Here is a 27739-nt window from a genome sequence, read left to right as displayed (position 1 = left end):
CACTCGACGCGTTGAGCCAATCAGAGACCCGTATTACCCCCCCCGCACCCCTCTTCCCCCCTCACACCCATCCCTCCGTACACTCTGCAACTCAGCGCGTTGAACCAATCAAGAGAGCCCGTATCATCCCCCCCCCTCCACCCCTCCCCACCCACTCGGCGCGTTGAGCCAATCAGAGAGCGCCATTATCCCCCCCCCCGCTGTAGTCCCTCCCCCCCTTCTGCCCCACCCCCACACCAACTCCCATTCGGCTGAGGGCAGAGCGCGCGACGCAAGGCTCTGGGGCTGAGGGAGAATCGCAACAATTATTTTTAAATTTTTAATTTTAAAATCCACGCTAATTAAATCATCAACTCCCATTGTCACATTCGCCTTTCCTCCTTCCTGTTTTTGTTTCTTGTTCGGCGAGATGGCGCTCAGCGATGCGGACGTTCAGAAGCAGGTGAGGGTAGCGAGCCAGATGGGGCAGTCGGGAGGGAGCATCGCGGGCCGCAGTGGCTAGGAGATGTTGACTACCTCGCCCGGTGTACAGGAGGTCGTGGGTTCCATCCTGACACCCACAGTGGCTGGGAGATGTTGACTACCTCGCCCGGTATACAGGAGGTCGTGGGTTCCATCCTGACACCCACAGTGGCTGGGAGATGTTGACTTCCTCGCCCGGTATACAGGAGGTCGTGGGTTCCATCCTGACACCCACAGTGGCTGGGAGATGTTGACTACCTCGCTCGGTATACAGGAGGTCGTGGGTTCCATCCTGACACCCACAGTGGCTGGGAGATGTTGACTACCTCGCCCGGTATACAGGAGGTCGTGGGTTCCAGCCTGACACCCACAGTGGCTGGGAGATGTTGACTACCTCGCCCGGTATACAGGAGGTCGTGGGTTCCATCCCGACCCCTGACACCCACAGTGGCTGGGAGATGTTGACTACCTCGCCCGATATACAGGAGGTCGTGGGTTCCATCCCGACCCCTGACACCCACAGTGGCTGGGAGATGTTGACTACCTCGCCCGGTATACAGGAGGTCGTGGGTTCCATCCTGACACCCACAGTGGCTGGGAGATGTTGACTACCTCGCCCGGTATACAGGAGGTCGTGGGTTCCATCCTGACACCCACAGTGGCTGGGAGATGTTGACTACCTCGCCCGGTATACAGGAGGTCGTGGGTTCCATCCTGACACCCACAGTGGCTGGGAGATGTTGACTACCTCGCCCGGTATACAGGAGGTCGTGGGTTCCATCCTGACACCCACAGTGGCTGGGAGATGTTGACTACCTCGCTCGGTATACAGGAGGTCGTGGGTTCCATCCTGACACCCACAGTGGCTGGGAGATGTTGGCTACCTCGCCCGGTATACAGGAGGTCGTGGGTTCCATCCTGACACCCACAGTGGCTGGGAGATGTTGACTACCTCGCCCGGTATACAGGAGGTCGTGGGTTCCATCCCGACCCCTGACACCCACAGTGGCTGGGAGATGTTGACTACCTCGCCTGGTATACAGGAGGTCGTGGGTTCCATCCCGACCCCTGACACCCACAGTGGCTGGGAGATGTTGACTACCTCGCCCGGTATACAGGAGGTCGTGGGTTCCATCCTGACACCCACAGTGGCTGGGAGATGTTGACTACCTCGCCCGGTATACAGGAGGTCGTGGGTTCCATCCTGACACCCCAGTGGCTGGGAGATGTTGACTACCTCGCCTGCTATACAGGAGGTCGTGGGTTCGATCCCGACCCCTGACACCCACGGTGGCTATGAGATGTTGACTACCTCGCCTGGTCTACAGGAAGTCGTGGGTTCGATCCCGACCCCTGACACCCACAGTGGCTGGGAGATGTTGACTACCTCGCCTGGTGTACAGGAGGTCGTGGGTTCCAACCTGACACCACAGTGGCTGGGAGATGTTGACTACCTCGCCTGGTATACAGGATTTGGCACGCTGCTATTAATTGATGATAATACCAGCCACTGAATTGAGCTGTCGATGGCCAGGTTCAGGGCTTCGTATTAAATAGCTACACAGGAGCTCATTGGGACCTTACCTGGTCAAATAAAAATAGATTCGTTTGGGTCTCTCTGAGTATGAGCGTCTGGTTCTATGAGTCTGTAATTCTAAAGGTCTCTGTGGGTCTCTGTGTGTATCTATGGGTCTCTATGAGTCTCTATGGGTCTCTAGTGTTTAGTAGCGTATAGTAGTGTGTAGTGTATAGTAGTGTATAGTATTGTAGTGTATAGTAGTGAGTAGTGTGTAGTAGTGTGTACTGTATAGTAGTGTATAGTGTTTAGTAGTGTATAGTGTTTAATAGTGTATAGTAGTTTATAGTGTATAGTAGTGTAGTGTATAGTAGTGTAGTGTTTAGTAGTGTATAGTAGTGTAGTGTTTAGTAGTGTATAGTAGTGTAGTGTATAGTATTGTAGTGTATAGTAGTGTGTAGTGTATAGTGTATAGTAGTGTAGTGTATTAGTGGTGTATAGTAGTGTAGTGTATAGTGTAGTCTATAGTAGTATAGTGTAGTGTATAGTAGTCTATAGTAGTGTAGTGTATAGTAGTGTAGTGTATAGTAGTGTAGTGTATAGTAGTGTATAGTAGTGTATAGCAGTGTCGTGTATAGTAGTTTATAGTGTATAGTAGTGTAGTGTATAGTGTAGTCTATAGTAGTGTAGTAGTATAGTGTAGTGTATAGTGTAGTGTATAGTAGTCTATAGTAGTGTAGTGTATAGTAGTGTAGTGTATAGTAGTGTATAGTAGTGTATAGCAGTGTCGTGTATAGTAGTTTATAGTGTATAGTAGTGTAGTGTATAGTGTAGTCTATAGTAGTGTAGTAGTATAGTGTAGTGTATAATGTAGTCTATAGTAGTCTATAGTAATGTAGTGTATAGTAGTGTAGTGTATAGTAGTGTATAGCAGTGTCGTGTATAGTAGTTTATAGTGTATAGTAGCGTAGTGTATAGTGTAGTCTATAGTAGTGTAGTAGTATAGTGTAGTGTATAGTAGTCTATAGTAGTGTAGTGTATAGTGTAGTGTATAGTAGTGTATAGTGTAGCACTACACCAGTTGTGTGTTGGAGAGCAAATCCACAACATTTACAAATCTGCATTTTGGACGTATGTTGGACTGTACTACGTATGTTGGACTGTACTACGTATGTTGGACTGTACTACGTATGTTGCACTGTACTACGTATGTTGCACTGTACTACGTATGTTGCACTGTACTACGTATGTTGCACTGTACTACGTATGCTAGACTGTACTACGTATGGTTGGCGAGCGATGGAGTAGTCGTGGTTAGCGCTTCTAACCGCGCCAACACCGCTCCTGGGCCTCCTCCCGGCATTTATAGACGCTGCTGCTACCCGTTTGCTAACAGCACTTGCCCCTGCAGCCTGTTAGAGGCTACCTGGTGGGATCCTTTGTCTCTGTGTGGGTCGAGGTGCCACTTACTACTAACAGCACTTGCCCCTACACCCTGTTAGAGGCTACCTGGTGGGATCCTTTGTCTCTGTGTGTGGGGCGAGGTTCCACTTGCCACTGACAGCACTTGCCCATACACCCTGTTAGAGGCTACCTGGGGAACCTTTGTCTCTGTGTGTGGGGCGAGGTTCCACTTGCCACTGACAGCACTTGCCCCTACACCCTGTTAGAGGCTACCTGGGGAACCTTTGTCTCTGTGTGTGGGGCGAGGTGCCACTTGCTACTGACAGTACTTGCCCCCTACAGCATGTTAGAGGCTACCTGGTGGGGAGCTTTTGTACTTGTGTACCATATATGTTGAATGAATGTAACACTACGTTGGTATTCTTTCTCGCCGTACGTAGTACAAATTCGCGTTCATTACAACGCCGCCACCACCACCGCCACCACCACCGTGTGGCGTGGGAATAAAAGGTGGTGGTTTGTGGTGGTGGTGTTGGTTGTTGTGTCGTCAAAGCTCATGCCACCACCACGCAAGCCGGTGGTGGTGGTGGTGTTGGTTGTATTGGTGGTTGTGGTGGTTGTGGTGGTGTTGGTTGTGGTGGTTGTGGTAGTGGTTGTTGTGTCGTCAAAGCCTCATGCCACCACCACCACGCAAGCCGGTGGTGGTGGTGTTGGTTGTGTTGGTGGTTGTGGTGGTGGTTGTGGTGGTGGTTGTGGTGGTGGTGGTTGTGGTGGTTGTGGTAGTGGTTGTTGTGTCGTCAAAGCCTCATGCCACCACCACCACACAAGCCGGTGGTGGTGTCTTGAAATCGGAAGTCGTTGTCGTCTCACGTGATCGGGGGGGGGGGGGAGAATTGAAACCGGATGTGAACGCAAACAAGTCACGTGACGGGCGCGTGCTCCCCCCCCCTCTCTCCCACCCCTCTCTCCCCCCTCCCCACGCTCCAAACTCGCACGCCGCTCTTGAAGGCGCTGAATGTTGAAACGGGGTCCACGCCGTTTTTGTTTCTGTGTGTGTGTGCATTTGCCGAACTAAAACTAAAACGCCGTGGAAATGACACGACTTCCAGAAGGGAGGCGTCAAGTAAGGTCGGCTCGCCCATTTCTAGTTGAGCGATAAATTCACAAATTCACGGGTCATTGGCGGTTCGAGGAGATATTACGAATACTGTAATAGTGTTTTTGTAATGAGCGCAGAGTACGACACGGGGTGCCGGGGAGCGGTGGCACGGCGGTTAGCGCGCTCACGGCCACCATCAACACCGGTCAGGATCATCCGAACAGGTCCTGGGCACTCGTCCCCTAGGTCGACTCGGCCTCAAATGAGCACCCGGTGTAGCGGTTTGTGTAGTAAACATCGCCACTGGGGAGACAAAGGCGGCCGGGCGTGGTGCTGGCCACCCCACCCCCTCGTGTGCCACAGTGCCGGTAGCCTTAATGGCGCTGCTGTTAGCTAGCAACACTTGCCCCAACAGTCTGTGAAGCCCATACGAGAGTCTTGGGGTGTAGTGAGTGAGTTAGTGGATGGGTGAGTGAGTGGGTGGGTGAGTGGCTGAGTGGGTGAGTGTGTGACTCAGTGGGTGAGTGTGTGAGTCAGTGGGTCAGTGTGTGAGTAAGTGGGTGGGTGAGTGGCTGAGTGAGTGTGTGTGTGACTCAGTGGGTGGGTGAGTGGCTGAGTGAGTGTGTGAGTCAGTGGGTGGGTGAGTGGCTGAGTGGGTGTGTGAGTCAGTGGGTGAGTGTGTGGCTGAGTGCGTGAGTTAGTGGATGGGTGAGTGAGTGGGTGGGTCAGTGAGTGGATGGGTGAGCGGCTGAGTGCGTGAGTCAGTGAGTGTGTGATTGAGTGGGTGGGTGAGTGACTGTGTGAGTGAGTGTGTGACTCAGTGGGTGGGTGAGTGGCTGAGTGAGTGTGTGAGTCAGTGGGTGAGTGTGTGACTCAGTGGGTGTGCGAGTGACTGAGTGGGTGAGTGTGTGAGTCAGTGGATGGGTGAGTGAGTGTGTGAGTCAGTGAGTGTGTGATTGAGTGGGTGGGTGAGTGGCTGAGTGGGTGAGTGTGTGACTCAGTGGGTGGGTGAGTGGCTGAGTGAGTGTGTGAGTCAGTGGGTGAGTGTGGGTGGGTGAGTGGCTGAGTGAGTGTGTGAGTCAGTGGGTGAGTGTGTGACTCAGTGGGTGGGTGAGTGGGTGAGTGTGTGAGTCAGTGGGTGGGTGAGTGGCTGAGTGAGTGTGTGAGTCAGTGGGTGAGTGTGTGACTCAATGGGTGTGTGAGTGGCTGAGTGGGTGAGTGTGTGACTGAGTGGGTGGGTGAGTGGCTGAGTGAGTGTGTGAGTCAGTGGGTGTGTGATTGAGTGGGTGGGTGAGTGGCTGAGTGTGTGTGAGTCAGTGGGTGAGTGTGTGACTCAGTGGGTGTGCGAGTGGGTGAGTGTGTGACTCAGTGGGTGGGTGAGTGGCTGAGTGAGTGTGTGAGTCAGTGGGTGAGTGTGTGACTCAATGGGTGTGTGAGTGGCTGAGTGGGTGAGTGTGTGACTGAGTGGGTGGGTGAGTGGCTGAGTGAGTGTGTGAGTCAGTGGGTGGGTGAGTGGCTGAGTGAGTGTGTGAGTCAGTGGGTCGGTGTGTGACTCAATGGGTGTGTGAGTGGCTGAGTGGGTGAGTGTGTGACTCAGTGGGTGGGTGAGTGGCTGAGTGGGTGAGTGTGTGACTCAGTGGGTGGGTGAGTGTGTGAGTCAGTGGTGTGGGTGAGTGGCTGAGTGGGTGATTGAGACAGTGCATGTGTGAGTCATTGCATATGTGAGTGGGTGAGTGAGTTTGTGAGTCAGTGGATGGGTGAGTGAGTGGGTGAGTCAGTGGGTTAATCAGTGGATGAGTGAGTGTTGAGTTCTACAGTGGGGATCTTTGTCTTTGTTGTGGGCAGATAAAGCACATGATGGCTTTCATCGAGCAAGAGGCCAACGAGAAAGCGGAGGAGATCGACGCTAAGGTGAGCCCTCCCTGTGCTGAAACTCCCTCCCTGCACTGAAACTCCCTCCCTGCGCTGACACTCACTCCCTGCGCTGACACTCACTCCCTGCACTGATTCTCCCTCCCTGCGCTGACACTCCCTGCACTGACACTCACTCCCTACGCTGACACTCCCTGCGCTGACACTCCCACCCTGCGCTGACACTCCCTACGCTGACACTCCCTGCGCTGACACTCCCTGCACTGACACTCTCTGCACTGACACTCCCTCCCTGCGCTGACACTCACTCCCTGCACTGACACTCCCTGCACTGAAACTCACTCCCTGCACTGACACTCCCTGCACTGAAACTCACTCCCTGCACTGACACTCACTCCCTGTGCTGACACTCCCTACGCGGACACTCCCTGCGCTGACACTCCCTACGCTGACACTCCCTGCACTGAAACTCACTCCCTACGCTGAAACTCACTCCCTGCACTGACACTCACTCCCTGCGCTGACACTCACTCCCTGTGCTTAAACTTACTCCCTGCACTGACACTCACTCCCTGAGCTGAAACTCACTCCCTGCACTGAAACGCCCTGCGCTGAAACTCACTCCCTGTGCTGAAACTCACTCCCTGCACTGACACTCCCTGTGCTGAAACTCCCTGTGCTGAAACTCACTCCCTGTGCTGACACTCCCTGCGCTGACACTCCCTGCGCTGACACTCCCTGCGCTGAAACTCATTCCCTGCACTGAAACTCACTCCCTGCACTGACACTCACTCCCTGTGCTGAAACTCCCTGCACTGAAACTCCCTGTGCTGACACTCCCTGAGCTGACACTCACTCCCTGCGCTGACACTCACTCCCTGCGCTGAAACTCACTCCCTGCACTGACACTCCCTGCACTGAAACTCACTCCCTGCACTGACACTCACTCCCTGTGCTGACACTCACTCCCTACGCTGACACTCCCTGCGCTGACACTCACTCCCTACGCTGACACTCCCTGCGCTGAAACTCACTCCCTACACTGACACTCCCTGCACTGACACTCCCTCCCTGTGCTGACACTCCCTGCACTGAAACTCACTCCCTGCACTGACACTCACTCCCTGAGCTGAAACTCACTCCCTGCACTGAAACGCCCTGTGCTGAAACTCACTCCCTGCACTGACACTCCCTGTGCTGAAACTCCCTGCACTGAAACTCACTCCCTGTGCTGACACTCCCTGCGCTGACACTCCCTGCACTGAAACTCATTCCCTGCACTGACACTCACTCCCTGCGCTGACACTCCCTACGCTGACACTCCCTGCACTGACACTCACTCCCTGCGCTGAAACTCACTCCCTGCGCTACAACTCCCTCCCTCCCTCCTCATCTTCCCTCCTTCCTCCCTCCTTTCCTTGCCCCTTCCTCCCTCTTCCTGCCTCCCACCCTCGCTCTCTCCCTGCTCCTCCCTCCCGTTTGTTGCAAGGCTACCCGGGGGACCTTTGTCTCTGTCCCTGTCCCTCTCTGTCTTGTCCAGGCGGAGGAGGAGTTCAACATTGAGAAGGGCCGCCTAGTGCAGACTCAGCGCCTCAAGATCATGGAGCACTACGAGAAGAAGGAGAAGCAGATCGACCAGCAGAAGAAGATGTGAGTGGTGGTGGTGGCGGTGATGGTGGTGATGGTGGTGGTGGTGCTGGTGGTGATGGTGGTGATGGTGGTGGTGCTGGTGGTGGTGGTGCTGGTGGTGGTGCTGGTGGTGATGGTGGTGATGGTGGTGGTGGTGGTGGTGCTGGTAGTGCTGGTGGTGCTGGTGGTGGTGGTGGTGTTGGTGGTGCTGGTGGTGATGATGGTGGTGCTGGTGGTGATGGTGGTGCTGGCGGTGGTGGTGACGGTGACGGTGGTGGTGGTGGCGCTGGTGGTGCTGGTGGTGGTGCTGGTAGTGCTGGTGGTGGTGGTGCTGGTGGTGGTGCTGGTGGTGGTGCTGGTGGTGCTGGTGGTGCTGGTGCTGGTGCTGGTGGTGGTGCTGGTGGTGGTGCTGGTGGTGGTGCTGGTGGTGGTGCTGGTGGTGCTGGTGGTGCTGGTGGTGGTGGTGCTGGTGGTGATGGTGGTGCTGGTGGCGCTGGTGACGCTGGTGGTGCTGGTGGTGCTGGTGCTGGTGGTGCTGGTGCAGGTGGAGGTGGTGGAGGTGGTGGTGGAGGTGGTGGTGGTGGTGGTGCTGGTGGTGATGGTGGTGGTGGTGCTGGTGACGCTGGTGGTGCTGGTGGTGCTGGTGGCGCTGGTGGTGCTGGTGCTGGTGGTGCTGGTGCAGGTGGAGGTGGTGCAGGTGGAGGTGGTGGAGGTGGTGGAGGTGGTGGTGGAGGTGGTGGAGGTGGTTTCCAGTCTCACAAAGGCCACAGCTCTCTCCCAGGCAGACCGTAGGGAGGAAGTGGTGTAAACTGTGGGTCTCTGTGGGTGTCTGTAGGTCTCAGAGTATGGGTTTCTTTGAGTATGGGTCTCTGTGGGTCTCAATGAGTAAGGGTCTCTGTGGGTGTCTGTAGGTCTCAGAGTATGGGTTTCTTTGAGTATGGGTCTCTGTGGGTCTCAATGAGTAAGGGTCTCTGTGGGTGTCTGTAGGTCTCAGAGTATGGGTTTCTTTGAGTATGGGTCTCTGTGGGTCTCAATGAGAAAAGGGTCTCTGAGTATGGGTCTATGGGTCTCTGTGGGTATCTGAGTATGGCTCTCTGTGGGTCTCTATAACTGGGTCTCAATGAGTATGGGTCTCTGTGGGTGTCTGTAGGTCTCAGAGTATGGGTTTCTTTGAGTATGGGTCTCTGTGGGTCTCAATGAGTAAGGGTCTCTGAGTATGGGTTTATGGGTCTCTGTGGGTATCTGAGTATGGCTCTCTGTGGGTCTCTATAACTGGGTCTCTATGAGTATGGGTCTCTGTGGGTGTCTGTGAGTCTATGAGTATGGGTCTATAGGTCTCTATAAGTCTCTATCAGCCTCTATGAGTATGGGTCTCTGTGGGTGTCTGTGAGTCTGTGAGTATGGGTCTATAGGTCTCTATAAGTCTCTATCGGCCTCTATGAGTATGGGTCTCTGTGGGTGTCTGTGAGTCTGTGAGTATGGGTCTGGGTCTTTGTGGGTATCTATGAGTGTGGGTCTCTGAGTAAAGGTCTCTATAAGTCTCTATCGGCCTCTATGAGTATGGGTCTCTGTGGGTGTGTGTGAGTCTGTGAGTATGGGTCTATAGGTCTCTATAAGTCTCTATCGGCCTCTATGAGTATGGGTCTCTGTGGGTGTCTGTGAGTATGGGTCCATAGGTCTCTTATAAGTATCTATCGGCCTCTATGAGTATGGGTCTCTGTGGGTGTCTGTGAGTCTGTGAGTATGGGTCTATAGGTCTCTATAAGTCTCTATCGGCCTCTATGAGTATGGGTCTCTGTGGGAGTCTGTGAGTATGGGTCTATAGGTCTCTATAAGTCTCTGTCGGCCTCTATGAGTATGGGTCTCTGTGGGTGTCTGTGAGTCTGTGGCAAAACATGGAAACAAACGTGGCTCCGATAATAATAATAATGTTACATGCGTTGTCTTTGAAACTGATTGGCCGACAATAGAGGGACACAGGGGAGCCTCGTTCGTTATGGTCCAGTTTCACCGCCGGCGTTAGGCCGGGGAACGGCCTCAAAATGCGGCCAGTCCAAGGAAGTTGGTCCTCATCCTGCGCTCCCTGGATGATGTCGCCCTGCTGCACGAGTGCTGGTTGGAGCGTGGGACGTGAGCGATCGTCCCGAGGAGGCAGAAGCCACCGATTGGAGCACAGTGTCGCTGCCGCAGCCACCTGGTGGGTGTTCCTCGGACCGGAGGGGGAACCACCGCGGAGGAACCGGGTCGAGCCGGAGGAGAAGGCGAAGGAGCGGCCGGGCACCCGGGGGTCGCCCGCGCAAGCTCCTCGCCTTCAGGACGAAGACGTTGGCGGTGAACCCAGCCGGTGACACCTCCATGCCGGGGCACCGACCCCTTCTCCCTGCACCCCCCCCCCTCCCCCGCCATGAGCCTCGTCGACGCGCTTCAGAAGCGAGCCCTCGACTTCTTCCGGTCGGGCGGAGGTCACCGAGGTCGCGGGGCGGGGTCCTGAGCCCTGCCACCGGACGAGGGGGCGGTCACGGGCCTGTGTGCGCGTGCGGAGTCGGCCGGCCACCTTCCGACCGCAAGGCCGCGCTGAAAGTTCCCGCGCCACCATGCCGCCCCTGCACCGGGCCTGGAGCATCACGGCCTCCTTCCATCTGAAACAGCTGGGGGGGGGGGTCTGCAGTGCTCCAAGCGACTATTCTACGTGGACCTGCAGGGCCTCCCACTGGGGCAAGCTGCCACCCTTCTACAGGGAGCGTCCCTGCGGAGGACGCGGGGCTCCCTCGCCGTCAGGAGGCCGAACCGGCCGCGGTCGGCCGAGGATCTGGTCTTCGAAGCGATCCTCGGGAACCCCCGCGGACAAAGCGCTGCCATCCGCCACCGCCGCCACCCCAGGCACGGAGAGGCGCCTCGCCAACGCGCGGCTCGCCAGGACGGGAGATCTGGCGGAGCCTGAAGCGCGGAGGTCCGGTGGCTCGGACCGGCAGACGTGGGCCGCAAAGACAGCGGGGGGGGCTGCAGTCGCTCCGGGTGGCCGCCCGGATCCTGGCCCGAAGCCAAGGGGGGCCTTCTCAGCGGCAGCGATGGGGAGAACGCCCCCCCCCCCCCCGCCCCCCATCGGCGTCGGGGATGACGAGGCCCCTCTCGGTCCCCCTCCACCGGAGCTCTCCGTCGTGCCGCTGCGTCGCCAATGCCGACAAACGAAGGCGGATCGCGACCCGTGCCGGCCGGGAGACCTGCCAGAGGATGACCTTCGCTAACGTCAAGAGGAAGGTGGTCTACTCCTACATGGTCCGGTTCCACCAACAGGACACCCCGAGGAGGAGCCACAAGGACAAGCCCCTAGCCCTGCGTCTCTCCGGAGAGGCCTCGCTGGAGGCAACTCCACTCCAGCCCGACGTACGACCGCATCGGCGACCTTCAGCCGGAGCATCGCCCACGGCACCGTCACCGCCGACGCCTCCCCGGCGCGCTTCACCGACACGTCCCCGGAGTTGCCGGTTCCGCGGTAAAGCGGAGACGGTGGCTCGCCGATAAGTGGAGCGCGAGAGCCTGGAACTCGCTGCGTTCAAGGTCCTGAGAAACATCCTCCTGAGGTTCAGCCTCCGCTTCTCCCCGACGGTCCTCATCTTCGGATACCCGAAGGGCGACGGACCCCAACATCTTCAGGGGGCCGGTCAACGTTGCTCTTCGGCCACGCCAAAGCCTCGCCATGTACAGGGCGAGGAAGGTGGCCCTGGAGGGGCAACGTCCGGCCGGCAGCCTGGGGCATCTCCCGCGCTCCGGTCGGAGCCAGGGTGTGGTGGTGGGCCGGAGTTCCGCCGTGCGCGGCTGACCCACGCCGTGCCGGCCTACAAGGAGCGGTGGGCGCCGGAGGAGGGCCGTGTGCTCGGTGGCAGGCGACGGTAGAGAGCTCTGTGCGTGTGCAGATTGTGAGCTGCCCCGTCGGAGGCCGTTTGACCGCGGGAAGGGCTGCGTGCAGATGCAGCGCTTGTCGTAGTTATAAAGAAAAGCGAGAGGGAGCGAGACAGAATGTGGGGGAGAGAGAGAGAGTGGGAGAGAGAGCGACATTTCGTTTTTTTGAATGCTTTTCTTCATGCAAACCCCCCCCCCCCTTTTTAAATGAAAGATTTAACAATATTTCTAGCTCTGCTCTCCTTACCCCTTCCCTCTCTCTCTACCCCCTCTCTTCCTACTCCATGTCCCTCTCTCTCCCTCGCTCTTTTTTATGTTTTTATGTTTTTAAACTACGGCAAGTGCTGCATCTGCACGCAGCCCTTGTCGCTCGCTCTCTCTGTCTCCCCCCCATCTCCCCACACGATGATAGAATAAAAACAAATGTTGTTAATGTGTGTGCGCTTGTATCTTACGGTGATTCGCTTTACCGTCCCTCCACTGTCGTGGTTGTGTGCAGCGTCGTTTGTGGCTCTGACCCCGTGCCCTCTTCTGGATATTCTGTGAACAAAGAGCTTCATAGCTCATCGGATTCTTCCTGCAGTATACACATTCTGATTCTGAGTCTCTGTCTCACTCTCTGTCTTTCTCTCTTCTCTCTCACCCTCCCTCTCCTCTCCCCCGCATCCCTCCCGCTCTCTCTCCCCCTCTCACTCTCACTCCCCCCCTCTCTCCCCCCTCTCTCCTCCACTCACTCTCCCCTCTCTCCCTCTCCCCCTCTCATCTCTTATCCTCTCTCTTTTTTCTCTACCCCCTCTCCCTCCCTCCCTCCCTCCCTCCCACCCCCCACTCCCTCTATCTCCCCCCCACCCCCAAATCCCCCGTCCACAGACAGATGTCGAACCTGATGAACCAGGCCCGGCTCAAGGTGCTCCGAGCTCGCGAGGACCTCGTGCAGGTGACGGTGGTGGTAGTCATGGTGACGGTGGTGACGGTGGTGGTCATGGTGGTGGTGGTGACGGTGGTGGTCATGGTGGTGGTGGTGACGGTGGTGGTGGTGGTGGTGACGGTGGTGGTGGTCATGGTCATGGTGACGGTGGTGGTGGTGGTGGTGGTGGTCATGGTGACGGTGGTGACGGTGGTGGTCATGGTGACGGTGGTGGTTGTGGTGACGGTGGTGGTGGTGACGGTGGTGGTGGTGGTCATGGTGACGGTGGTGGTAGTGGTCATGGTGACGGTGACGGTGGTGGTGACGGTGGTGGTGACGGTGGTGACGGTGGTGGTGGTGGTGGTGGCGGTGGTGGTGGTGGTGGTGGTCATGGTGACGGTGGTGGTCATGGTGACGGTGGTGGTCATGGTGATGGTGGTGACGGTGGTGGTGACGGTGGTGGTGACGGTGGTGACGGTGGTGACGGTGGTGGTGGTCATGGTGACGGTGGTGATGGTGGTGGTCATGGTGACGGTGACGGTGGTGGTGACGGTGGTGGTGACGGTGGTGACGACGGTGGTGACGGTGGTGACAGTGGTGGTGGTGGTGGTGACGGTGGTGGTGGTGGTCATGGTGATGGTGGTGGTCATGTTGACGGTGGTGGTGGTCGTCATGGTGACGGTGGTGGTGATTGACGGTGGTAATGGTGGTGGTGGTCATGGTGACGGTGGTGACAGTGGTGGTAGTCATGGTGACGGTGACGGTGGTCATGGTGACGGTGGTGACGGTGGTAGTTATGGTGACGGTGGTGACGGTGGTGACGGTAGTGACGGTGGTGACGGTGGTGACTGTGGTGATAGTGGTGGTGGTCATGGTGACGGTGGTGATGGTGACAGTGGTGGTGACAGTGGTGATGGTCATGGTGACGGTGGTGACGGTGGTGACGGTGGTGACGGTGGTGACAGTGGTGACGGTGACGGTGGTGACGGTGGTAATTATAACACGCAGGCTTCCGCAGGCAATATCGTCCGTGATTTATCGTTTTTTTTTTTTTCGCGTGGTTAGATCGCGTGTAAACATATTGGCGTGCGTATCGCTAAACCCGCCACCACCCGACATAGCCAATCGGCGAGGTTTGCCACTTGAACAGAACGTGGCCAATTCGTCACTGGTCCCAGCACCGGGTGTGTTGGAGAGCCAATCCGCAACGTTTACACCGCACGTGATGCTGTGGCTAGCGCCGTGCCAGTAACCAGTTGGCGCGCTCCGTTGACGTGACACGGTGGGGCGGGGGGGGGCGGGGGGGGCGGGGGGGGCCCTCTTGCTGCTTGGGGGGGGGGCCCTCTTGCTGATGGGGCCTTGTCGGGTGGTGTCGGCGGGGCTTACGCGACCTCGATATCCACGCGGACCGAACTCCCCACGAATAAACCACGATTGATTCTGGGTCAACGCCCCCCCCTCCGCCCCCCCCCCTCCGCCCCCCCCCCCTCCGCCCCCCGGCCGTGTGTGCAGGAGCTGCTGAGTGAGGGGCGACGCCGGCAGGCGGAGGTCACCAAGAACCAAGCGCGCTACCAGGCACTGCTGGACGGTCTCCTGCTGCAGGTGACGCACGCACGGAGACAGACACAGAGAGAGAGAGAGACACAGAGAGAGAGAGACACAGAGAGAGACACAGAGAGAGAGACACAGAGAGAGAGAGACACACGCACGGAGAGAGAGAGACACGGAGAGAGAGAGACGCACGGAGAGAGAGAGACACAGAGAGAGAGAGAGACACACACACAGAGAGACACACACAGAGAGAGACACACACAGAGAGAGACACACAGAGAGAGAGAGAGACACACACACACACAGAGAGATACACAAAGAGAGAGACACAGAGAGAGAGAGACACAGAGAGAGAGACACACACAGAGAGCGAGACACAGAGAGAGAGACACAGAGAGACACACAGAGAGAGACACGGAGAGAGACACAGAGAGAGAGAGACATACTGAGAGAGAGAGACACAGAGAGAGAGAGACACAAAGAGAGAGACACACAGAGAGAAATACACAGAGAGAGAGAGACACACAGAGAGAGAGAGACACAAAGAGAGAGACACATAGAGAGAGAGAAACACAGAGAGAGAGAGACACACACAGAGAGAGACACAGAGAGAGAGAGACACAGAGAGACACAGAGAGAGAGAGAGAGACACACAGAGAGAGAGACACGCACAGCGAGAGACACACAGAGAGAGAGACACACACGGAGAGAGAGAGAGACACACACGGAGAGAGAGAGACACACACGGAGAGAGAGAGACACACACGGAGAGACACACACACAGAGAGAGACACACAGGGAGAGACACACAAAGACACACGCACGGAGAGAGAGAGAGACACAGGGAGAGAGAGACACGCGCAGAGAGACACACAGGGAGAGAGACACACACAGAGACACGCACGAAGAGAGACACAGAGACACACACACATAGACACACACACAGACACACACAGAGACACGCACACAGACAACAACAACAACAACCGCCATTCGCCACTTAGTGGGGGTGACGTCACCACGACGCTTGTGCCAGGCCATGTGCACATTGAGGCCACGTGGAGTGTCGAACGCCCGCTGGCAGGAGGTCACGGGGCAGACCCAGGTGCCACGGGTCGACTGACTGAGATGACTGGCTGATGCACCACCTGTGCCCCCTACTGTGCCAACCTGCTGTGCTTTAGCCACCCGGTGCTCCGCTCGTTGTTGTGAGCGTCGCTCCTCTGCCGGAGGGCGACTACCTCCAACTGCCCAGTAGCGTCCTTCACGAGCCTCCTCCACAGAGGCCGATCTTGACACCGCTGGTACCAGTCATCGGCAAGTCCACTCAGCTCCACGTCCTCCTGTATCACGTCACTCCATCTTTTCTCTAGCCCGTGACGTGCCCGTTTAACCCCCTCTATTCGGACAAACAAAAGCTGTTTAGGCATGAGGTGGCTGGGCATGCGGGCTACATGACCCAGCCAACGCAGCCTTGCCTGCCGGAGGAGCTCACCGATGGGACTTTGCCCAGATCTTTAGAGGATTTGTGAGCTCCTCACACAATCCAGCCGGGTTAAACCCAGAATGAATTGTAGGCAGGCCAGCCTAAATGTTTCTAACCGGCGAAGATGTTTCATTAGTTTTGGTGGGGCTAATGGTAAGGCCCCACCTCTTAGTGGCACGCTCCAGTTTCAGCAGCAGCGTCTCCAACTCCTCCTCTGAATGAGCAGCAATTACCAAATCATCGGCATACATAACGTGGTTGACCAATAATGAGCCATCCCTTGACCGCACCCGGGCATCGATCAGCCTCCCATTATATCTGTACCAAATGGAGATTCCCCCGGTACAGCTATTGAAGGCTTCACGAACTTCGTGGTCAAAATAGATGTTAAATAATGTGGGAGCCAGAGGACATCCCTGTCGCACACCAAGGTGTACAGGGAATGGCTCTGACTCCCGGCCACGTAGTTTTACCTGGGCCCGCTCACCATCATGAAGGTCCTTAATGATAGTGAGCAGATCGTCAGGGACTCCAAAAGCACGAAGAACAACCCAGAGCCTACGCCAACTGATGGTATCATAGGCCTTGACCACGTGAATAAAGCAGAGATGTAGGTCTTGTTGGAATTCCCTACACCTCTGCTGTAGCAGGCTGGACAGAAAATATGGCATCTGTGCAGGACCGCCCTTTCCTGAAACCGCATTGGGGCTCCGCAAGCCTCTCCTCAGCGTGCCTGGCAAGGCGATGTTGAATAATCCTTGCCAGGACCTTTCCCGGCACACTGAGGAGTGAGATGCCCCTGTAGTTGTTACAGTCTGTGCGGTCCCCCTTCTTAAAGAGGGGGACCACCAGAGCATTCTTCCAATCCTGCGGAACCCGTCCAGTGGTCCAGACTGTTGTTATGATGTTATGTAGGGCAGTCTGACAGACACACACAGAGACACGCACTCATATAGAGACACACAGAGACACGCACACAGACTCACACAGAGACACGCACTCACACAGAGACTCGCACGGAGAGACACGCACTCACAGAGACACAGAGTCATGGCGATGGTGGTTGTGGTGGTGGTGGTGATGGTGATGGTGGTGATGTTGTTGTTGATGTTGTTGCAGGGTCTGTACCAGCTGCTAGAGCCCGTGGTGATTATCCGGTGCCGTAAGGTGGACGTGGCCATGGTTAAGGTGACGCCACCACCCAGCAACGTCACCAACATCACCACCATCACCACCATCATCACCATCACCACCACCATCACCACCATCATCACCATCATCACCATCATCACCACCATCACCGTCGTCATTACCACCATCACCACCATCATCAACATCACCATCACCACCATCACCACCATCACCACCGTCACCGTCGTCACCACCATCAACATCACCACCATCATCAACATCACCACCACCATCACCACCATCATCACCATCATCACCACCATCACCGTCGTCATTACCACCATCACCACCGTCATCACTACCATCATCACCATCACCAACATCACCATCATCATCATCACCACCATCATCATCACCACCATCATCATTACCATCATCAACATCACCACCATCATCAACATCACTACCATCATCAAAATCACCATCACTACCGTCATCAACATCACCACCATCACCACCATCATCACCACCATCACTGTCGTCATTACCACCATCATCACCACCATCACCACCATCATCACCACCATCACCAACATCATCAACATCACCACCACCATCATTACCACCATCAACATCACCACCATCATCAAAATCACCACCACTATCACTACCGTCATCATCAAAATCACCACCACCATCACTACCGTCATCAATATCACAACCATCATCAGTGGTGGTGACGATAGTGGTGACGGTGTTTATGGTGGTGACGGTGGTGATGTTGGTGATGGTGACGGTGGTGATGGTGGTGATGGTGGTGATGACGGTGATGACGGTGGTGATGTTGGTGGTGTTGGTGGTGATGGTGGTGGTGGTGGTGGTGATGGTGGTGATGGTGGTGATGGTGGTGGTGATGGCGGTGGTGATGGTGGTGATGGTTGGTGATGATGGTGGTGATGGTGGTGATGATGGTGGTGATGATGGTGGTGATAGTGGTGGTGATGGTGGTGATGGTGGTGGTGGTGGTGACGGGGGTGACGTTGGTGATGGTGACGGTGGTGATGTTGGTGATGGTGACGGTGGTGATGACGGTGATGACGGTGGTGATGGTGATGATGTTGGTGATGGTGATGGTGGTGGTGACGGTGGTGACGTTGGTGATGGTGGTGATGTTGGTGATGGTGACGACGGTGATGACGGTGGTGATGTTGGTGATGGTGACGAGGGTGATGACGGTGGTGATGTTGGTGATGCAGGCTGCGGTGCAGACGGTGCTGCCCACGTACCGTGACGTCACCAAGAAAGATCTGGACGCTCGCGTGGACGAGACGGTCTTCCTGCCTCCTGAAGTGTACGCACGTGTGTGTGTGTGTACACGTGTGTGTGTACACGTGTGTGTGTACACGTGTGTGTGTACACGTGTGTGTGTGTGTACACGTGTGTGTGTGTGTACACGTGTGTGTACACGTGTGTGTGTGTGTGTGTACACGTGTGTGTGTGTGTGTGTACACGTGTGTGTGTGTGTGTACACGTGTGTGTGTACACGTGTGTGTGTGTACACGTGTGTGTGTGTACACGTGTGTGTGTGTACACGTGTGTGTGTGTGTACGCGTGTGTGTGTGTACGCGTGTGTGTGTGTGTACACGTGTGTGTGTGTACACGTGTGTGTGTGTGTACACGTGTGTGTGTACGCGTGTGTGTGTGTGTACACGTGTGTGTGTGTGTACACGTGTGTGTGTGTACACGTGTGTGTGTACGCGTGTGTGTGTGTGTACGCGTGTGTGTGTGTGTACGCGTGTGTGTGTGTGGACGCGCGTGTGTGTGTACGCGCGTGTGTGTGTACGCGCGTGTGTGTGTACACGTGTGTGTGTGTGTGTACGCGTGTGTGTGTGTACGCGTGTGTGTGTGTGTACACGTGTGTGTGTGTACACGTGTGTGTGTGTACACGTGTGTGTGTGTACACGTGTGTGTGTGTGTACGTGTGTGTGTGTGTACGTGTGTGTGTGTGTACGCGTGTGTGTGTGTGTACGCGCGTGTGTACGCGCGTGTGTGTGTGTACGCGCGCGTGTATGTGTGTACGCGCGCGTGTATGTGTGTACGCGCGCGTGTGTGTGTGTACGCGCGCGTGTGTGTGTGTACGCGTGTGTGTGTGTGTGTGTACCCATGTGTGTGTGTGTACCCATGTGTTTGTGTACACGCGTGTGTGTGTGTACACGTGTGTGTGTACGCGTGTGTGTGTGTGTACACGTGTGTGTGTGTACACGTGTGTGCGTGTGTTAACGCGCGTGTGTGTGGGGAGTGGTAGTGTAGCTGTTAGCGCGCTGCGCTATGAACCTGGCGACCCGGGTTCGATTCCCGCTCACGGCCAACACCAGTGATGATTATCTGAACCGGTCCTGGGCCTCCCCTAGGTCGACTCAGCCTCAAATGAGTACCTGGTGCGGTGTGTAAAAACATCGCCACTAGGGAGATAAAGGCGGTCGGGCGTGGTTCTGGCCACCCACCCCCTCGTGTGCCACATTTCCCTTGAGCCTTCATAGGTGCCGCTCGCTAACAACGGTCTATTAAAGGCTATACGGGGGCTCTTTGCTTTGTGTGTATCTGTTTGTGTGCGTGTCTGTGTGTGTGTGTGCGTGCGTATCGGTGTGTGTGCGTGTGTGTGTGCGTGTGTGTGTGCGTGTGTGTGTAGCTCTGTGGGTAGCGGTGGTGTAGCTGTTAGCGCTACGCTGCGCTATGAACCTGGTGACCCGGGTTCGATTCCCGCTGACGGCCAACACCAGTGACGATTATCTGAACCGGTCCCGGGTCTCCCCTAGGTCGACTCGGCCTCAAATGAGCACCTGGTGCGGTGTGTAAACATCGCCACTAGGGAGACAAAGGCGGTCGGGCGTGGTGCTGGCCACCCACCCCCTCGTGTACCGTTCCGGCCTTCATAGGTGCTCGCTAACAGCACTTGCCCCTACAGTCTGTTAAGGCTATATGGGGGATCTTTGTCTTTGTGTAGGTCTGGGGGAGTGGAGGTGTTCAGTCAGGATGGTAAGATCAAGTGCTCCAACACCCTAGAGAGTCGGCTGGAACTCATGGCTCAGCAGGTCAGCGCTCAGCTACCCACTCACCTACCCACTCACCTGCCCACTCACCTACCCACTCACCTGCTCACTCACTTACCCACTCACCTACCCACTCACCTGCGCACTCACCTACCCACTCACCTGCCCACTCACCTGCCCACTCACCTACCCACTCACCTACCCACTCACCTACCCACTCACCTACCCACTCACCTACCCACTCACCTATCCACTCACCTGTACACTCACCTACCCACTCACCTACCCACTCACCTGTGCACTCACCTACCCACTCAGCTGCCCACTCACCCACTCACCTACCCAGTCACCTGCGCACTCACCTACCCACTCACCTGCCCACTCACCTACCCACTCACCTGCCCACTCACCTACCCACTCACTCACCTACCCACTCACCTACCCACTCACCTGTACACTCACCTACCCACTCACCTACCCACTCACCTGTGCACTCACCTACCCACTCAGCTGCCCACTCACCTACCCACTCACCTACCCAGTCACCTGCCCACTCACCTACCCACTCACTCACCTAGCTACTCACTCACCTAGCTACTCACCCACACACACACTCGCCTGCCTACTCACCTACTCACCAAGCTACTCATCTACCCACTCACCTACCTACTCACCTACCCACACACACGCTCGCCTACCAGCTCACCAACCTACTCACCTACCCACTCACCTACCCACACACTCGCCTACCAGCTCACCAACCTACTCACCTACCCACTCACCTACCCACACACTCGCCTACCAGCTCACCTACCTACTCACATCCACCATACACTCACACACTCACCCACTCACTCATGCGTTAGCTCGCCCACTCTCTCCCACTCACGCTCACCCATTCACTCGCTCGTTCACCCGTCCACTCACCCGTTCACCCGTCCACTCACCCAATCACTCTCATCCGCCATACACTCACTCATGCCGTTCAATCGCTCACTCACCCACCCACTCACTCACCCACCCACCCACTCACCTACCAGTGCACTCACTCCCACTCACGCTCACCCATTCCCGATGCTGCTGATGCTACTGATGATATGATGATGACACTGCTGGTGATGCCGATGATGATGATGATGACACTGCTGCTGATGATGATGATGACACTGCTGCTGATGATGAAAATGCTACTGTTGATGATGATGACGACGGTGACTACTGATGATGCGACTGATGATGATGATTGCTGCTGATGATGATGGCACTGATGATGATGACACTGATGATAATGACACTGCTGCTGATGATGATGAAAATGCTACTGATGATGATGACTACTGATGATGATGATGACACTGCTGCTGATGATGAAGACACTGATGATGATGACACTGCTGCTGATGATGAAAATGCTGCTGATGATGATTACTGATGATGATGATGACTGCTGCTGCTGATAGGGGCGGAGCCATAGGGGGGGCTGGGGGGGGGCCCAGCCCCCCTGAAATTTTGTGAAAGTCGGTAATCGGGATGACCGGATATCCGGCTGCTGCAAAATGCTGCAGGCTGCCACCTTGTGATGTCACCTTGTGATGTCACCTTGTGATGTCAGCTTGTGATGTCACCTTGTGATGTCACCTTGTGATGTCACCTTGTGATGTCAGCTTGTGATGTCACCTTGTGATGTGACCTTGTGTTGCCACCTTGTGATGTCACCTCGTGATGTCACCTTGTGCTGTCACCTTGTGATGTCACCTTGTGCTGTCACCTTGTGATGTCACCTTGTGATGTCACCTTGTGCTGTCACCTTGTGATGTCACCTTGTGCTGCCACCTTGTGATGTCACCTTGTGATGTCACCTCGTGATGTCACCTCGTGCTGCCACCTCGTGATGTCACCTTGTGATGTCACCTTGTGTTTCCACCTTGTGATGTCATCTTGTGATGTCACCTTGTGATGTCACTTTGTGTTGTCACCTTGTGCTGCCACCTTGTGATGTCACCTTGTGCTGTCACCTTGTGATGTCACCTTGTGATGTCACCTTGTGCTGTCACCTCGTGATGTCACCTCGTGATGTCACCTCGTGTTGTCACCTTGTGATGTCACCTTGTGATGTCACCTTGTGATGTCACCTTGTGATGTCACCTTGTGATGTCACCTTGTGATGTCACCTCGTGATGTCACCTCGTGCTGCCACCTCGTGATGTCACCTTGTGATGTCACCTTGTGATGTCACCTTGTGTTACCACCTTGTGATGTCACCTTGTGATGTCACCTCATGATGTCACCTTGTGATGTCACCTTGTGCTGTCACCTTGTGATGTCACCTTGTGATGTCATCTTGTGATGTCACCTTGTGATGTCACCTTGTGATGTCACCTTGTGATGTCACCTCGTGATGTCACCTCGTGATGTCACCTTGTGATATCACCTCGTGATGCTACCTCGTGATGTCACCTCGTGATGTCACCTTGTGATGTCACCTTGAGATGTCACCTTGTGCTGCCACCTTGTGGTGTCACCTTGTGATGTCACCTTGTGATGTCACCTTGTGATGTCAGCTTGTGATGCCACCTTGTGTTGCCACCTTGTGATGTCATCTTGTGATGTCACCTTGTGATGTCACCTTGTGTTGCCACCTTGTGATGTCATCTTGTGATGTCACCTTGTGATGTCACCTTGTGATGTCACCTTGTGATGTCACCTTGTGTTGCCACCTTGTGATGTCATCTTGTGATGTCACCTTGTGGTGTCACCTTGTGCTGCCACCTTGTGATGTCACCTTGTGATGTCACCTCGTGATGTCACCTCGTGATATCACCTCGTGATGTCACCTTGTGATGTCACCTTGTGATGTCATCTTGTGATGTCACCTTGTGATGTCACCTTGTGATGTCACCTTGTGTTGCCACCTTGTGATGTCACCTCGTGATGTCACCTCGTGATGTCACCTCGTGATGTCACCTTGTGATGTCACCTTGTGATGTCACCTCGTGTTGCCACCTCGTGATGTCACCTTGTGATGTCACCTTGTGCTGTCACCTTGTGATGGCACCTCATGATGTCACCTCGTGATGTCACCTTGTGTTGCCACCTTGTGATGTCATCTTGTGATGTCACCTTGTGATGTCACCTTGTGATGTCACCTTGTGTTGCCACCTTGTGATGTCACCTTGTGATGTCACGTCGTGATGTCACCTTGTGCTGTCACCTTGTGCTGTCACTTCGTGATGTCACCTCGTGATGTCACCTCGTGATGTCACCTCGTGATGTCACCTTGTGCTGCTTGAGCAGCGGCAGCCTATCTAACTCATCAGCCACATCGGCGGCTCCGACCCATTAATAAGCTTTGCGTTCAAATCCAATAAAATGAGTTTCATACATTTGAAGCAATCGGCGGTTACCCCGGGGGCCACCATCGCTTCCCCCGGGGTGGGAATAACCGCGCGGAGACACGAGCCTCCGTCGCCTTGCCGACAACAAAACCAGCGTCAGTCGGTCGGCCTCGTCGAGAGCTACTCCGGGGGGACGCTGAGTTTCGTTAAAAAAAAAAAGTTTAAAAAATTACACAAACACGTTCAAATTCACCACCCTTTGGGGGGGGGGGCTCGCGTTTGGGCGGCGGGGGCGGCGGCGCCCGTCGTGCCGATCGCCGCCCGCCGCTGCCGGCACTTGTCGGTGCCGGGTCTGGGCGTGGCGGCGCGTTGCTGTCGGTATCGCGGAGTGGGGCGGGCTGAGAAAAACAATAATAATTATTATTATTATTGTTCCGATTTAAAGCTTTCGTGACTGCAATGATTAATCTTCTTTGGTTCTTTCGGTAAAGTCACCACCACGTAGAATGAGAATAAAATAATAAATTGATAAAATAAAATAACACAATAATATTCTCACGACGTTTCGGCCACAACACAAGCGGCCTTCATCAGGTGAAGGGGGCGAGACTGTCTGGTAGGACAGCGCTGGAGTGAGAGAGCCACGTTCAGATCACGGCTTTTAAGCTGTGTGAGAGGAACAAAGAGCCTTGACAAAGGAATTAGCATAAAATTTAGCATTGAAATGGCTGAATGATTAGCTTGTGACTGGTCACAGAAATAGCTATGTTAAAAGTTAAAGCATACACATCCGCAGAGGCACCCATTGTTAAAAGGAATTAGCATAGAATTTAGCATTGAAATAGCTAAGTTAAGGCATACACATCCGCAGAGGCACCCCTTGACAATGGAATTAGCATAGAATTTAGCATTGAAATGGCTGAGTGATTCGCTTGTAACTGCTACAGAAATAGCTACGTTGAAGTCAGAGCATACACATTCACCGAGGCACTTAGTACAAATCAAACAGGAGAATTTAGCATTGAAATAACTAGGCGAATTTAGCATTGAAATAACTGAGTGATTTGCTAGTGACTGGTCACAGAAATTACTACACATCTGAGCTATTCACAGTACTATATAGTGAACCAATAAAAACTAAAATATAAATTACCTTCATGTTATCAATAAACGCTATATTCTCCAATCAGCTAAGCTACCAACCATAAGTCGTTATATATCACAATGCTATATGGCGAAAAAATGGGTGGATTCTTACCCTCAAATTTCCGCACCACGGATAGCTACGGGCCCCGTTCAGACGGACGAGTTCGTCCATGGTCGGAACAGAGGAGGGGGAGAGAGACAGCTGCGAGGCCCTAGTATACTCCATGTTGTAAACCATACCATTAACCGTGGTGTGAGAGGTATTAAGAGGCAATGCTGGCGAAAGAGCTGCGGTCTGAAGGTCATCGTAAAATTACAATTAATTAAGAACAGAAATGATTTAACACATCTTTCCAGTGGTTACTAAGCCTGAATCCATCTTCTCGGTTGAAATTTTCTCTGTGCTTGTATATGTGAATGGCCTCACATATACAAGCACAGAGACAATTTCAACCGAGAAGATGGATTCAGGCTTGGTAACCACTGGAAAGATGTGTTAAATCATTTCTGTTCTTAATTGTAATTTTACGATGACCTTCAGACCGCAGCTCTTTCGCCAGCATTGCCTCTTAATACCTCTCACACCACGGTTAATGGTATGGTTTACAACATGGAGTATACTAGGGCCTCGCAGCTGTCTCTCTCCCCCTCCTTTGTTCCGACCATGGACGAACTCGTCCGTCTGAACGGGGCCCGTAGCTATCCGTGGTGCGGAAATTTGAGGGTAAGAATCCACCCATTTTTTCGCCATATAGCATTGTGATATATAACGACTTATGGTTGGTAGCTTAGCTGATTGGAGAATATAGAGTTTATTGATAACATGAAGGTAATTTATATTTTAGTTTTTATTGGTTCACTATATAGTACTGTGAATAGCTCAGATGTGTAGTAATTTCTGTGACCAGTCACTAGCAAATCACTCAGTTATTTCAATGCTAAATTCGCCTAGTTATTTCAATGCTAAATTCTCCTGTTTGATTTGTACTAAGTGCCTCGGTGAATGTGTATGCTCTGACTTCAACGTAGCTATTTCTGTAGCAGTTACAAGCGAATCACTCAGCCATTTCAATGCTAAATTCTATGCTAATTCCATTGTCAAGGGGTGCCTCTGCGGATGTGTATGCCTTAACTTAGCTATTTCAATGCTAAATTCTATGCTAATTCCTTTTAACAATGGGTGCCTCTGCGGATGTGTATGCTTTAACTTTTAACATAGCTATTTCTGTGACCAGTCACAAGCTAATCATTCAGCCATTTCAATGCTAAATTTTATGCTAATTCCTTTGTCAAGGCTCTTTGTTCCTCTCACACAGCTTAAAAGCCGTGATCTGAACGTGGCTCTCTCCAGCGCTGTCCTACCAGACAGTCTCGCCCCCTTCACCTGATGAAGGCCGCTTGTGTTGTGGCCGAAACGTCGTGAGAATATTATTGTGTTATTTTATTTTATCAATTTATTATTTTATTCTCATTCTACGTGACTTTATGGAAAGAACCAAAGAAGATTATTATTGTTGTTGTTGACCTGATTTTTACGGGACCCCCCCCCCCCGGGGTTCATTTATTAATTTGTGGCGCCCATTGGGAGAACATGAACAGTGGAGTCAGCCTTCCCCCCCCCCACCAAAGTCAAAATCCTGGCTCCGCCCCTGGCTGCTGATGATGACACTGGTGATGATGATGACTACTGATGATGCTACTGATGATGAATGCTGCCGATGATGATGACTGCTGCTGATGATACTCATGATGATGATAATGACGACACTGCTGATGATGGTGATGACGACGACACTGCTGCTGATGATGATGACGACACTGCTGATGTTGATGATGATGACGACACTGCTGATGATGATGCCGAATCTTGCGTCACAGATGTTGCCAGAGATCCGGGTCTCCCTCTTTGGACCAAACCCCAACCGCAAGTTCCTGGACTGAGCAGCACATTCCCCTAGTGGAGAGAGCTCCAAATCTCCCCACTCTCCAAATCTCCCCACTCTCCAAATCTCCCCACTCTCCAAATCTCCCCACTCTCCCCACTCTCCAAATCTCCCCACTCTCCAAATCTCCCCACTCTCCAAATCTCCCCACTCTCCAAATCTCCCCACTCTCCCCACTCTCCAAATCTCCCCACTCTCCAAATCTCCCCACTCTCCAAATCTCCCCACTCTCCAAATCTCCCCACTCTCCCCACTCTCCAAATCTCCCCACTCTCCAAATCTCCCCACGCTCCAAATCTCCCCACTCTCCAAATCTCCCCACTCTCCAAATCTCCCCACTCTCCAAATCTCCCCACTCTCCAAATCTCCCCACGCTCCAAATCTCCCCACTCTCCAAATCTCCCCACTCTCCCTCCCCCATTTCCCTACCTTACCTCTCTGCCCCCTCTCTCTCTCTACCCCCTCTCCATCCTCCCTCCCTCCTTTCTCTCTCCCCCTCCCTCCCCACCACCACCACCACCCAGAGGATTCGACTCATTGAGGGTCACGTGATTGTGACCAGAGAGACCTGAGACAGTGAGGGGATGAGGGTTGGCCCCTGTGTGTGTGTGTACGTGTGTGTGTGTACGTGTGTGTCCGTGTGTGTGTGTACGTGTGTGTGTGTACGTGTGTGTCCGTGTGTGTGTGTACGTGTGTGTGTGTACGTGTGTACGTGTGTGTGTGTACGTGTGTGTGTACGTGTGTGTGTACATGTGTGTGTACGTGTGTGTGTACATGTGTGTGTACGTGTGTGCGTGTGTGTGTGTGTGTTTGAACTTCTTTCGCACCACTGCCGTAACATAGCCAACCGCGCTAATCGGAGGTGTGGACGGCTGAAAGGACGACAATCTAAACACACAACAGCAAGCAGCTCTAAAAAAAACGAGTTTTCAATCTACAAGATTTTACATTGATGGTGTAATGGTGGTGGTCGTGATGATCCTGTTCACTGGAGCAAAGTGCGTCTCTCCGTGTCTCTGTCTCCCCATCTCTCACCGTGTCTCACCGTCTCGGTCTCTCTGCATCGATCTGCGTCGCACCGTGTCCCCTGCGTGTCCGTCAATGGTAGTAGAAGTGGTATCCTTGGAGTCGTTCCGTGCATTTCACAATCGTGGAGGAATAGCAGTGTGTATGTGCGCGTTAAACTTCTCTTGCACCGTACGTAGCCAACCGTGCTAATTGGAGCTGCCGGCAGGGGAAGGACAATAAACTAAACACAACAAGCCAGTTCTAAAATAATTTATTTTCAATCTAGATTTAAAAGTGCAA

General features: G+C 54.1%; 1 protein-coding gene across 1 annotated transcript; it reads left to right on the top strand.

The window, feature by feature from the left end:
* The first annotated feature begins 220 nt into the window (after window positions 1-220).
* Window positions 221-27496, top strand: LOC116958705 (V-type proton ATPase subunit E 1). The gene is made up of 9 exons (XM_076058905.1): window positions 221-442; window positions 6327-6392; window positions 7894-8003; window positions 12753-12819; window positions 14302-14391; window positions 16946-17014; window positions 18214-18308; window positions 19962-20049; window positions 26367-27496. The coding sequence occupies exons 1-9, from the start codon at window positions 410-412 to the stop codon at window positions 26427-26429; spliced, it is 681 nt and encodes a 226-aa protein (XP_075915020.1). The 5' UTR covers window positions 221-409; the 3' UTR covers window positions 26430-27496.
* Window positions 27497-27739: the final 243 nt, after the last annotated feature.

The sequence above is a fragment of the Petromyzon marinus genome, assembly GCF_048934315.1.
Source record: "Petromyzon marinus isolate PM22_M1 ecotype Great Lakes invasive population chromosome 80 unlocalized genomic scaffold, UKy_Petmar_22M1.pri1.0 chr80_unloc.3, whole genome shotgun sequence".
NCBI lineage: Eukaryota > Metazoa > Chordata > Hyperoartia > Petromyzontiformes > Petromyzontidae > Petromyzon > Petromyzon marinus.
The sequence above is the reverse complement of the archived record's forward strand: the minus strand, read 5'-3'. Positions and strand labels throughout refer to the sequence as shown.